The following is a 14,418-nucleotide window of genomic DNA, read 5'->3' as shown; positions in this document are numbered from 1 at the left end:
TTGCGCATGCGCCAGCAGTCAGCAACTTCCGTTCCCTACTTTAAAGCAGTTTTTTTTAATCCAAAATAGACGAGGGCGGACCTACGTCACTTCCGCCTACCAATCCCCTAGCAACCGGTCGCCATATTGAATTCGTTGAAAACAAACCAGCTCACAGCGAACACAGCATTGACAGAAAAAGCATTTAACGAGGTTTCACGGCATTTTAAACTGTTCTAAATGGCGTATGATTATGTAAATAGTCTTTCCAGTGAGGCTAGGTTAAGATACGAGTTAAAATGTTCTGTAGTTGGATTAAACGACTGCCCTTACCGCCTTCCAGCAGATGCGTGGACTGATAATCCTACACAATGGCCGGACATGGAATTTCTGTATAGTCTATAGCCTATACAGGCTATAGACTATATAGTATATACCGCATGTTATTTTTGTACAACAACAACTTCAGCTGTCGAACGTTATAAGGTACAAATTCAACAAGTACAACATTAGCACGGACGGTATAGCCAAGTTGTGGTTAAGAAGGTGGATTTTTGTTCCTTATATTTACCAGAAACGAAGTGATCCGAACACACGACCCGGGACTTTGGGGGACTCCAGTGAGAACCGTCCTCGTTTTCCCGGTGTAAAGCTGCGAGCCATTTGTCTCGTCTCTGTGGGCTTTTATCACGCTTTGGCAGAACAAAATACGACCTTTGTTTTCCCTGTTTCCAGTTGTGGTTAGCACAACCAAAAACAACACAGTTTTTCGGCATTTTGGAGGCAGAATGACGGGTTTAACCAGCGTAGGTCGACAGGTTAAAGAGTAATGGCAACGCTTTGTTTTCAACGCCAGTCTGGTTGCTATGGCTCGAAGAACCCGTATGTAGCTCAGTTGCCCGGATGTCGGCCCTCACCTATAAAGGACTTTTAGTATTGTTTGGTGTCAAACTCATTTTAGCGCAGGATAATCTGTGCACTATTAAAATCATGGCATTACAACTACAAAATAAAGACAACTTCAGATTGTTTTCTTTGTCTTACTTTAGACAAAAATAGAACAAACACATTCTGAAAATATAGAAAAAAATACCGGCAGCGGTGAAGTTTAGATCCATGAAGGAAATAAGAAATGAGAATGAATGTTTGTAACTGAATAAATGTACATGGCAACATTTTTTATGACTTGATGGGGTCCCTGGGACCCCATTTTGAAAATTCCTAGCGCCAACACTGATGGAGTGTTGGTGCGTGCAAAACAGCAGCAGGCGGCTGTGGCCTGCGGGCCGGTTGTAATACTAATCAAATATCATCCCGGGGGCCATAGATCATTCATTCGCAGCCCGGATCTGGCCCGCAGGCCTTGACTTTGTTACAGAGGTTTTATAACAACGGTTTGTGAAAGTATCTTCTGATAACCCCAAATAATCGACAATTACACCTTAGAAAATAAAATAACTTTATCCATTTTTTGGGGGCTGATGCTCAAGCCAGAAAAAATGGCATAAATCGCTAAAAATTAGAGATGTCCGATAATATTGGCATGCCGATAAATGCTTTAAAAATGCAATATCGGAAATGATCGGTATCGGTTTTTTTTTATTATCTGTATCGTTATTTTATTTATTTTATTATATTTAAAATTAAATCAACATAAAAAAAACGAGATACACTTACAATTAGTGCACCAACCCAAAACAACCTCCCTCCCCCATTCACACTCATTCACACAAAAGGGTTGTTTCTTTATGTTATTAATATTCTGGTTCCTACATTATATATCAATATATATCAATACAGTCTGCAAGGGATACAGTCCGTAAGCACACATGATTGTACGTGCTGTTGGTCCACTAATAGTACTAACCTTTAACAGTTAATTTTACTCATTTTCATGAATTATTAGTTTCTATGTAACTGTTTTTATATTGTTTTACTTTCTTTTTTATTCAAGAAAATATTTGTAATTTATTATCTTATCTTATTTTATTTTATTAATTTTTAAAAAAAGGACCTTATCTTCACCATACCTGGTTGTCCAAATTAGGCATAATAATGTGTTAATTCCACGACTGTATATATCGGTATCGGTTGATATCGGTATCGGTAATTAAGAGTTGGACAATATCGCAATATCGGATATCGGTAAAAAAGCCATTATCGGACATCCCTACTAAAAATATTCATACAATTATTATTAGGCTATAATTAAGAACATATTTTCAACGTACATTGTTATTTTAATTAACAACCTATAAACTCAAACAGAATAAACAAGAACATCACTAAAAGATCTACACCAGGCCCAATCTCTCATATACTAATAAAATCATTTTACAAAAATCATCGGGTCACTCTCAAAATATACTCACTTCTTCCTCATCTTTTTTTAGGACTTCTTAAGAAATGTGACATCGAGGCAGCTCTTCTGTGGACGGTGGGAAGTATGTTGACCTACTGCATCACGGTTCGTTACGTCGTCTGCGCAGCCCGGACAGTAAAAGCCCTGCAGGGGGTCATAAGGTCACAGGAAAATCCAACCACACATTGGAAAAACAGAGTCAGCAGGAGGTACAGGGTCTCAAGAAACTGGACTATAAGGATGTGTGTGTGTGTGTGTGTGTGTGTTTTGGTATTTCTCTTCTTGAGAGATCAACAAAGAAAAGTACCTTCCATATGAGGACCGGTGAACAAGTTAGGACCTGAAAGTTAGGATTTGAAAAAAAGCTTTTACCTTGAAAATCCTTGAAAATCAGCTTTTCCCTTGAAAATCCTTGAAAATCAGCTTTTGCCTTAAAAATCAGCTTTTATCTTGAAGATCAGCTTTTGCTTTGAAAATCCTTGAAAATCAGCTTTTACCTTGAAAAAAAAAAGCTTTTACCTTGAAGATCAGCTTTTGCCTTGAAAATCCTTGGAATTCTGCTTTTACCTTGAAAATCCGGGAAAATCCTTGAAAATCAGCACAAGGATTTTCAAGGTAATTGCTGATTTCCAAGGATTTTCAAGGCAAAATCTTCCTTGAAGATCAGCTTTAGCCTTGAAAATCAGCTTTTACCTTGAAAATCCTTGAAAATAAGCTTTTACCTTAAAAATCCTTGAAAATCAGCTTTCACCTTGGAAAAAAGCTTTCACCTTGAAAATCCGCTTTTGCCTTGAAAATGCTTGAAAATCAGCTTTTACCTTGAAAATCCGTTTTTGCCTGGAAAATCCTTGAAAATCAGTTTTTGCCTTGAAAATAAGCTTTTACCTTGAAAAAAAGATTTTACCTTGAAAATCCTTGAAAATCAGCATTTACCTTGAAAATCCTTAAAAAATAAGCTTTTACCTTGAAAAAAAGATTTTACCTTGAAAATCCTTGAAAATCAGCTTTTACCTTGAAAAAAAGCTTTTACCTTGAAGATCCTTGAAAACCAGCTTTTGCCTTGATAACCCTTAAAGTTCAGCTTTTGCCTTGAAAACCCTTGAAGCTCAGCTTTTGCCTTGAAAATCAGCTTTTACCTTGAAAATCCTTGAAAATCTTTGAAAATCAGTTTTTACCTGATTTTCAAAGTAAACGCGGATTTTCAAGGCAAAAGCTGATCTTCAAGGCAAAAGCTGATTTTGCTTTGAAGATCAGCTTTTGCCTTGACAATCCTTGAAAATCAGCTTTTACCTTGAAAATCCTTGAAAATAAGCTTTTACCTTGAAAATCCGCTTTCACCTAGAAAAAAGCTTTCTCCTTGAAAATCCGCTTTTGCCTTTAAAATCAGCTTTTACCTTGAAAAAAAGCTTTTACCTTGAAAATCCATTTTTGCCTTGAAAATCCTTGAAAATCAGTTTTTGCCTTGAAAATCAGCTTTTGCTTTGAAAATCAGTTTTTACCTTGAAAATCCTTGAAAAAAAGCTTTTACCTTGAAAAAATTTTTTTACCTTGAAAATCAGCTTTTGCCTTGAAAATCAGCTTTTACCTTGGAAATCAGCCTTTTCCTTGAAAATTCTTGAACATCTTTGAAAATCCTTGGAGATAAGCTCTTACCTTGAAAATCCTTGCACTGATTTTCAAGGTAAAAGCTGTTCTTCAAGGGTTTTCAAGGCAAAAGCTGATTTTGCCTTGAAGATCAGCTTTTGCCTTGAAAATCAGCTTTTACCTTGAAAATCTTTGAAAATCAGCTTTTACCTTGAAAAAAGCTTTTAGAATCCAGTTAGAATCCTAAAGAAAAACAAAAAAATAATAAACTGTTCTTGTCTCTCCTAATGATTGTGAACGATAGGCACAATTCCAAAAAAAAGTGGAGTTCCGAACCCTTTAACGTGGACATTGAACTAGGGCTGCAACAACTAATCGATTAAATTGATTAAAATCGATTATAAAAATAGTTGGCGATTAATTTAGTCATCGATTCGTTGGATCTACGCTATGCGCATGCGCAGAGGCTATTATTTATTTTCTTAATAAACCTTTATTTATAAACTGCAACATTTACAAACAGCTGAGAAACAATAATCAAAATAAGTATGGTGCCAGTATGCTGTTTTTTTCTCTCAATAAAAATACTGGAAAGTATAGAAATGTAGTTTGTCTCTTTTATCCGATTATTAATCGAAGTAATAATCGATAGATTAATCGATTAGCAAATTAGTTGTAATTGCAGCCCTAAATTGAACCTACATGCTGTGCTCTCTTAGAGTGATAAATATGAGCTTCATCTTTATTTTAATAACAAAGCGAAACAAAACACCACCATACACCACACAAACACCATACGGCAACAACACGCCCTTCGAAACAGCAACAAGGTGATCAGATCCCTAAGAAAAATCATTTTAGACTTTGGGTGGAGTTCTTGGATAGTGTCAATGTGCTCAGATATTATACACCGAGTGGTCCTCTCATGGTGGTCTGCAGACACAAAACGTGACCACCAGGCGACGTGGAAGGTGTGGTTTCAGGCAGGTAAAAGCACCATCGAAGAAGACTACAATTCCTCCCCAGCTAGAATAATCCGTTGTGTCACGTCTGAAGGAGTAGTAACCAAGCACTACAGGTGTCATCCATCTGACTTTTTAGGGAAGTTTTAGATGGACAGAAGACACAGAGACCCTGAGAGGGACAAGCAGGATAAAATAGATGGATAATCTCGTTTTATACAAAATGATCTGCTATTTGTAAAAGAAGCAGTGAGGAGTTCCTGGGTTTGGGTGGATGTTGCCACAAACTAAACAGCTGATCTGTTATTCCCCCGTGTGTGTTCTTATGTGTCGGTCTGCCTCTGAACTATGATGGAATCTTTTACCACAAACTGGACAATTAAATATTTTTTCTCCAGTGTATTTTCTCATGTGCTGAATGAAACTGATGAGTTTAGTAAAGCTTTGACCACAAACTATACAGTTAAAGGTTTTTGTCCCTGTGCGTTTTCGCAGGTCTTGTGCCACATGGCTCGTTTGGGAATGGCTTTCGCTGCTACTAAAAGCTTTTTGTCCAGTGTGGGTTTTCATGTGTCGAATCAAATAGCAATTTGTCGTGAAGCTTTTACAACAGACTGAACAATGAACGTTTTTTTCCCCTGTGTGTCTTCTTATGTGTTGAGTCATATTACCCTTCAGAGAAAAGGTTTTACCACAAACAGAACAAGTGTACGGTTTTTCTCCTGTGTGAGTTCTCATGTGTGTGGACAAATTGCTCGTTTGCGAAAAGCGTTCGCCGCAAACTGAGCAAGTAAATGGTTTTTCTCCCGTGTGCGTTCTCATGTGTTCAGTCAAATGCTTGTTTAGAGAAAAGCTTTTACCGCAAATTGCACAAGTAAATGGTCTTTCCCCTGTGTGCGTTCTCATGTGTCGATTCAAACTGTACTTATTATTAAAGCTTTTAGAACAAACCGAGCATTTACAGTTTTTGTTGTTAACTGAATAGATAAATATCTTATCTCCTTTGTGTGCTCTCATGTGTGCAGTCAAAATGCTCTGTTGAGTAAAGCCTTTACTACAAAACGAACAGTTAAATGTTTTTTTCCCTGCGTGTGTTCTCATGTGTCGAGTCAAATTGCTCTTTTCAGTAAAGCTTTTAGCACAAACTGAGCAGCGAAAACCTTTTTTAACTGTCTTCATTTTAGAGCATTCGGAGTGTTTGTTGTCAGTTTGAGTCCTCATATCACCTTCGCAGTCTGTATCGCTGCTCAAAGTTACTTCAATCTCATTTTGAGCCTCACTATGTGATAGTGGAGCCAAGAGGTTGTCTGGTTGTGGTTTCTCTTCGTCATCTTCAGTCTTCACAGAGACAACAGTCAGTGGCAACTTGGTGAGATCAGCCTCTTGCGGTCCGAGAAGACACTCTCCCTCCTGTGTGATCCAGAGTTCCTCCTCTTCTTTTTTAATGTGGGGTGGCTGTAGAGTCTCTTGCGTCAAAGTGGAGCTCCCTCCTGACTGAGGAGGAAGTTCTTCTGGATGACCAATCAGCTGCTGGACGTCTGCAGGACACAAACAACACAAATACGCTTTAACTCAGACATGATCCATGAGATGATTCTCCTTGAATTTGCCACACACTTTCTTCTATTTACTGTATGTGTGTGTAGTGTTTCATGGACAATCATGTAGTATCTTGAATGAAGGATCGAAGTTTACTTGATTTGGCTTAGACCCGGAAAAGTGAAGCTAGAATCACAGAAAAATGAAAACATTGGTTTCGATGGAGATGAAAATCCAAATACCACACGCTAAACAGCACGTGCAAACAACAAAAAAGAGTGTACTATTAGTGGCCGTGTTGCGTATAATATAAAACTCGATCATTTACTGCATATCCATATGCGTGCTCTTACCTACCTGTGGCGTTTTTGCTATGTTCTCAAACTAGCCGGAGACATCTACCACTTTTTATGGGCCTTTTAGAAGCAGTCGGCGCTCGTGCAGTGCATCTACTCTAAAACCACTTTTTTGAGCACTGTGGGAGAGGCTGCACTTACATGCTCAAGACACAAAGAAAAGCATATTTAAGAAATGTTATTCATATCGGAAAGGGGTGTCAAACTAGTTTTCATTGAGGGTCACATCGCAGTTATGGTTGCCCTCAGAGGGACGCTTTTAACAATGAGTAATATATGAATATACATATAAACAATATATTTTTCTACATAAGCTGCAAAAAAATATTACAATTTTACTTTAAAAACTGGCAACTGAGTCACCAGAATTTTACAATTTTTACAGCATATACAAATATTTAATGAATGGAAAAACAATACCACTGTTTTAAAATCAATCAACAGAGCTGACAGTTATTTTTTTAACCGTAAAATCTTGTCGTTTTAATGTTTTTTTTGTTTTTTTATTGATGTGTTAGTGTCTTACTGTATATGGAAAAAAAACAGTACCAAAGAGGATTTTATGGTAAAAAAAACTCAGTCGGTGGAATTTAACCGTAAAATCCATTGTTAACTTTACAGTCTACAATTTGATTGATAATTTGTTTTGTTTTGAAATCATAAGTCAAGCAGATATTTAAGTACAGTATTTATCTTTATTTTAACAAAAAATATTTTTGGAATACATGATAATATAATATTTTTATCATATTGAATTTTAAAAGATATGCAATTGAATGCAGTACATGATTTTTAATGTCCAAAAGGCTAGAACAAATATATTTAGTAAGAAAAGATTAAGCATTTTATTAACGCATATTATTTCCAGGCTTTGGCGAGCCACATAAAATAATGTGGCGGGCCAGATTTGGCCCCCGGGCCTTGAGTGTGACACCTGTGATATAGGAGGTATGCTAATAATATATAGCTATGTGAAAAAAGGAAAGCCAGTAAAACAAACACTAAAAGACACAAAAATGCATCAATTGAATTTGTTTTAATCAGCAACTTAAATCGCACTTAAATCGATTGCAGTATAACATTTTGAAAGATGTTGCTGAATAAGATTTCCTTCCATAGGGATGGAGGATTCTTGTCCGTCCATCGTTTGTCTTTGATCCCGCAGTCGTATGTGTGACTGTCATTTTGCATATACTTTTCAGACGTTCTAAAGAAAGACGCCAATTTAGGTGCCGCAATCCCTTTCTAATTCAGTAAATCTGGCTGTGTGTGCTAAATATTTACAGTACAGGCCAAAAGTTTGGATACACCTTCTCATTTCAATGCGTTTTCTTTATTTTCACTGAAGGCATCAAAACTATGAATGAACACATGTGGAGTTATGTACTTAACAAAAAAAGGTTAAGTACATAAGTTGTAGATTGTCACTGAAGGCATGAAAACTATGAATGAACACATGTGGAGTTATGTACTTATAACAAAAGAAGGTGAAATAACTGAAACATGTTTTGTATTCTACTTTCTTCAAAATAGCCACCCTTTGCTCTGATTACTGTTTTGCACACTCTTGGCATTCTCTCAATGAGCTTCAAGCACACCTGTGAAGTGAAAACCATTTCAGGTGACTACCTCTCGAAGCTCATCGAGAGAATTTTGAAGAAACTAGAATATAAAACATTTCTCCCGTGGGTTCACCTGATGCCGACAAATCCTCCCACAGCCTGGATGTCTGGTGTTAAAAATGTCTTCTTTTATTGGCAGTGCACACACGCTAGGACAGCGCACAACTTTTCAGTCGGCAGCGCACACAACTTTTCAGTCTCTCTGGCAATGTCCAGTGTGCGCTTCCTCGTTCACTCCAACTCCAACAACTGTGTCTCGGTCCGGCTGCTGCTAATAAGCGTGGCAGGTGATTGGATGGTCAGCCCCAGCTGGGTAATCCAATCACCTGCCAGCTGTGCTTTGAGGCCGGTCCTTACACACCCCGCTCGGCGGCAGGCCCGCAGACCCCACCCGCCTCCACAAATATTTTTCAGTTATTTCACCTTTTTTTGTTAAGTACATAACTCCACATGTGTTCATTCATAGTTTTGATGCCTTCAGTGACAATCTACAATGTAAATAGTCATGAAAATAAAGAATACGCATTGAATGAGGAGAAGGTGTGTCCAAACTTTTGGCCTGTGCTGTATATTTGCATTTTCTCCTCCCAGTATTGTGGGCGTTTTGACGATCAGCGTATATTCTGCCTTTTATTCTGCTCATTTAACAGACATAAGTCCACCATGCACACGTTTAGTAGAGCAGTGTTGCGTGTGCTATCAAGTTTGCACCTGTTCAGTACACGCCAGTAAATCAGGCCCAAACAATTTACCACAAACTAAGCAATTGGATATTTTTTTCTCCTGGTGTGTGTTCTCATGTGTTGAGTCAAATTGCTGTTTTTAGTAAAGCTTTTGGCACAAACACTATTTTACATTTCTTCTTTTTAGGGAATTCAGAGTGTTTGTTGTCAGTGAGAGCCCTTATGAGCCCTTCAAAGTCTGTATCGCTGCTAAAAGGTTCTTCAGCCTCCCTACCTGAGAGTGGCGTTAAGAGGTTGTTTCGTTGTGGTTTCTCTTCATCATCTTCAGTCTTCACAGAGACAACAGTCAGTGGCAACTTGGTGAGATCAGCCTCCTGCGGTCCTGGAAGACACTCTCCCTTCTGAGTGATCCAGAGTTCCTCCTCTTCCTCTTTAACGTGGGGTGGCTGTGGAACCTCCTCCTTCAAAATGGTGCTCCCCCCGGGCGACTGAGGGGGAAGTTGGTCCGGACAGCCAATCAGCTGCTGGACGTCTGCAGGAAACAAACACACTTTGGTTCAGGCATGATCCATGACGTGCCGCTCTCGATATGTACCAATATCTATGCTTCAACCTCGATCAAATATTATGAAAACGTCTTCCTTGTCCCAATTTTGACCGTACAGCGACAATGCTTTGTTTAGTATAATATTTGAGCAGATGACCACATTTGAAAATGTCACAGAGCTAGTATTGTTTTCATGCTTGTATTGACATTTCCTTTCCTTTCTGCCTTGATATCTGAGGGGATTACAATCGGGGAAGGTTACATTTGATATAAAAATTTTAACAATTAATACAGTACAGGCCAAAAGTTTAGACACGCCTTCTCATTCAATGCGTTTTCTCTATTTTCATGACTATTTACATTGTAGATTGTCACTGAAGGCATCAAAACTATGAATGAACACATGTGGAGTTATGTAATTAAAGGCCTACTGAAATGCGATTTTCTTATTTAAACGGGGATAGCAGATCCATTCTATGTGTCATACTTGATCATTTCGCGATATTGCCATATTTTTGCTGAACGGATTTAGTAGAGAACATCGACGATAAAGTTCGCAACTTTTGGTCGCTGATAAAAAAGCCTTGCCTGTACTGGAAGTAGCGTGACGTCACAGGTTGTGGAGCTCCTCACATCTGCACATTGTTTACAATCATGGCCACCAGCAGCGAGAGCGATTCGGACCCAGAAAGCGACGATTTCCCCATTAATTTGAGCGAGGATGAAAGATTTGTGGATGAGGAAAGTGAGAGTGAAGGATTAGAGGGCAGTGAAAGCGATTCAGATAGGGAAGATGCTGTGAGAGGCGGGTGGGACCTGATATTCAGCTGGGAATGATTAAAACAGTAAATAAACACAAGACATATATATACTCTATTAGCCACAACACAAGCAGGCTTATATTTAATATGCCGCAAATTAATCTGCATAACAAACACCTCCCCCCTCCCGTCCATATAACCCACCAATACAACTCAAACACCCGCACAACACACTCAATCCCACAGCCCAAAGTACCGTTCACTTCCGCAAAGTTCATACAGCACATATATTTCCCAAAAGTTACGTACGTGACATGCACATAGCGGCACGCACGTACGGGCAAGCGATCAAATGTTTGGAAGCCGCAGCTGCGTACTCACGGTACCGCGTATCCAACTCAAAGTCCTCCTGGTAAGAGTCTCTGTTGTCCCAGTTCACCACAAGCCAATGGTAAAGCTTGACTGTCATCTTTCGGGAATGTAAACAATGAAACACCGGCTACGTGTTTGTGTTGCTGCAGCAGGCCGCTAATACGCCGCTTCCCACCTACAGCTTTCTTCTTTGCTGTCTCCATTGTTCATTAAACAAATTGCAAAAGATTCACCAACACAGATGTCCAGAATACTGTGGAATTTTGCGATGAAAACAGACGACTTAATAGCTGGCCACAATGGTGTCCCAAAATGTCCGCACAATCTGTGACGTCACACGCAAACGTCATCATACCGAGACGTTTTCAGCAGGATATTTCGCGGGAAATTTATAATTGCACTTTACTAATCTAACCCGGCCGTATTGGCATGTGTTGCAATGTTAAGATTTCATCATTGATATATAAACTATCAGACTGCGTGTTCGGTAGTAGTGGCTTTCAGTAGGCCTTTAACAATAAAAGGTGAAATAACTGAAAATATGTTTTATATTCTAGTTTCTCTGCAAAATAGCCACTGTGGAGAATGCATATATGTTTAAAAGTTATTTCTTTATTCATAGTCATGTTTAAAGCAGCTAGTATTTTTCCATTTATACTCTTTCTATGCTTGTATCTTGTGTCCGCAGATGTCTGTGTAGTGTCTTGAGGGATTGGAATGTGGGAGAGATGCATCCCCCTCCTTATCTTATCAGTGTTGGAGAAGGGGGAGGCATTTCTTTTGGGACAGGGTGGGGGCTGTTTTCGTATGCAATAAGTTGTCTTTCCCCGTTAGAATGTTAGACCATTTCGAGATGCCGGTATGACCGCATTGGTGTGGACTGGTCTCCTAAAGCTTAAGTAAAACTTGATAATATTCCTATTCTGTCTTGATGGTCCATCTTACTCAGCATATATGTCATCTAAAGCAGTGGTCCCAAACCACCGGGCCAGAAGAATTTTTTATTAATTTTTTTTTTTTTTATTAATATTTTTTTAATTTTTATTAAATCAACATAAATAACACAAGATACACTTACAATTAGTGCACCAACCCAAAAAACCTGGACATGTTTCAAACATTGGCGGGGTTTTTGCGTGAGACTGAGCCTGCGCCTTCATTCACCAAGCTGCTGCACAACTTTTAAAAGAGTTTGAGCGCTATTTCCCAACTTCAAAAGACCCACGAACTGCCAAGGAATTGATCCGCGACCCATTTGTCAACAAAGCAGATGAATCCAGCATGTCTGTGCAAGAAGAACATCAAATGCTGGAGATCGCAAATGACGGCAGCCTTAAAAGTGTATTTCAGACAAAAACTCTGCCTGTTTTCTGGATTAAAGTCATGGCAGAATACCCCGAGATCGCCACCACAGCACTGAAAACACTGTTGCCATTTCCAACATCCTATCTGTGTGAAGCTGGATTTTCTGCAGTGACAGCCACCAAAACAAAACAACGTAGCAAACTGGACATAAGCAACAAACTTCGGGTGTCTTTGTCTCCCATTACCCCCAGTTGGGACCGTCTCGTTGCAGAGAAACAAGCTCAGGGCTCCCATTGATTTAGCGTTACGGTGAGTTATGAAATCTCATGCACTTTATATTTGTTTTTAATGTTGTATCTGCATCTTATTTTGAAGGCATGTAAACGTTACCATAGCAACGAAAATCAGAGCGCGTTTGGGCAGAGGGAGGTGAGGGAGAGGAGGAGCTTGTGAGTCGACTCGGGCACACAAACATGCAGGAGGCTTATGTGACGGTTCAAACTGACAACTTTATTTCAGCTGTTAAAAAATAACATTCATAATGAAAGTAGTGTGGAATTGCTAATTCTTGTCATTTATATATTTTTCCACGTGATTTTTTTATTTATGTAATGGGCAGAGAGGAAGTTACCAGAGACGTTGATGTTATACTGATGTTATGTTGTTGGCGCAATGTGCTAATAAAGGTCCATATGAGTACACAGTGGATTCACGTTTATTATTTTACTTTTTTCATGAAAAAAATAAAAAATAAAAAAATAACTTATGTAACTGTACAAAGTCCAAACATCACCCCAGGGAACTTGTACATTGTCAGGGCGACCTGCCCTGCCATGTCATGTCATGTCCCTCCTAATGCATTCAGGTGAGAGGTAACCTTAGGACAGAAATTTGCCACCACAACATCATGCACAAAAGTGCACTTTATTAGTTTTAAACTATTGTAGTGGTGTTCTGTACAAAAAGTGCACTTTAATTTAGTGTTGTTTTGATATGTCATCTTAGTGACATCATGCACAAAAGTGCACTAATAGCTTGTTTTAAAATGTCTCTGACAATCTTGCACTTTCTGTTTTGGAAATGACATGAATGTTTGTGCCACTGCTTAATAACTGTTTAATAAATACACTTTTGCTAAATTGACTTAGTTGAGATGTCCCTCTCTGCGTGAAAGTTTAAAAGTAGCATATATTAATGCAGTATGAACAAGAATGTTTTAATGTAGACACATAGAATCATCATACTGCTGTGATTATATGCATCAAGTGTTCATTCAAGGCTAAGGCAAAATATCGAGATATATATCATGTATCGTGACATGGCCTAAAAATATCGAGATATTAATAAAAGGCCATATCGCCCAGCCCTACCTCCAATCCTCTGCAGGTTGATGTAGACATGTGGTCCAGTCTTCTCTTCACACACTGCACATCTCTTACTCTTCCCCAACATCTCTTCTTTCAAATCATTAATTTCTTTACACAAGCGCTGGTTTTGCTCTTCCACTTTCTTCATTTGACTTTTGCATTCTTTCATCTCCTCTGATTTTAACTCCACTGCCTTCTTCAAGCTAACAATCATGGCGGCTCTTTGTTTACATTCTTCAACAGAGTCGGCTAATTTCTCCTCAACGCTCTTTTCAGAGCGTACGATTGCCTCCAAAATTGCATTGTTGGAAAACCCCAGTCGCTCATCTTTATCTGCAGTTCTCATCTTTATCTCCGTTGGTGATTTGCTGGAAGTTGGTGGCGCTGATTCTCTTTCACTTTCTCTTTTACCGGACGTCGCCATCCTAGCATAGCAGTAGTCGTCTACGTTCTTCACTTCAGATAACACTCCATCGCTCCAACTTACGTTTGGTGGGCCTCAGAAAAGACGAATGTTGAGGTATGTGTCGCTAGGTTTGACTTGAATCTAAATAGCTAAAAGAGCGTAAATTCGAAACTTCTCTGAAACGCAACAGCCACTCCGTCCGCCATCTTGATATTTTCGCTGTCGCAAGTACCTTTGCGCATGCGCCAGAATCAGCAACTTCCGTTCCCGACTTTGCAGCATTTTTTTTCTCAAAACAAAGGCATTTTACATCTGTTTTAAAGGCCTAATAAAATGATTTTTTATTTATTTAAACGGGGATAGCAGATCCATTCTACTTGTCATACTTGATCATTTGGCGATATTGCCATATTTTTGCTAAAATTATTTAGTAGAGAACAACAACGATAAAGATCGCAACTTTTGGTATCTGATAAAAAAAAAGCCTTGCCTGTACCGGAAGTAGCGTGACGTAGTCAGTTGGAAGGCTCCTCACATTTTCCTATTGTTTTCAATGCAGTTAGAGCGTTTTGG

At 38.8% G+C, this 14,418-nt stretch overlaps 1 protein-coding gene across 1 annotated transcript; it reads right to left on the bottom strand.

Annotated features, from left to right (window-relative positions):
• Positions 1–4,667: 4,667 nt before the first annotated feature.
• On the bottom strand, positions 4,668–14,104 carry LOC133631895 (zinc finger protein ZFP2-like). Its single transcript, XM_062024075.1, has 3 exons — positions 13,443–14,104; positions 9,362–9,619; positions 4,668–6,425 (listed from the first exon to the last, which is right to left on the bottom strand). Exons 1-3 carry the CDS (start codon positions 13,861–13,863, stop codon positions 5,191–5,193), a joined length of 1,914 nt encoding a protein of 637 aa, XP_061880059.1. The 5' UTR covers positions 13,864–14,104; the 3' UTR covers positions 4,668–5,190.
• Positions 14,105–14,418: the final 314 nt, after the last annotated feature.

The sequence above is a fragment of the Entelurus aequoreus genome, linkage group LG17 (genome assembly GCF_033978785.1).
Source record: "Entelurus aequoreus isolate RoL-2023_Sb linkage group LG17, RoL_Eaeq_v1.1, whole genome shotgun sequence".
In the NCBI taxonomy this organism is placed as follows: Eukaryota; Metazoa; Chordata; class Actinopteri; order Syngnathiformes; family Syngnathidae; genus Entelurus; species Entelurus aequoreus.
This window is presented reverse-complemented; position numbering and strand designations above follow the sequence as displayed.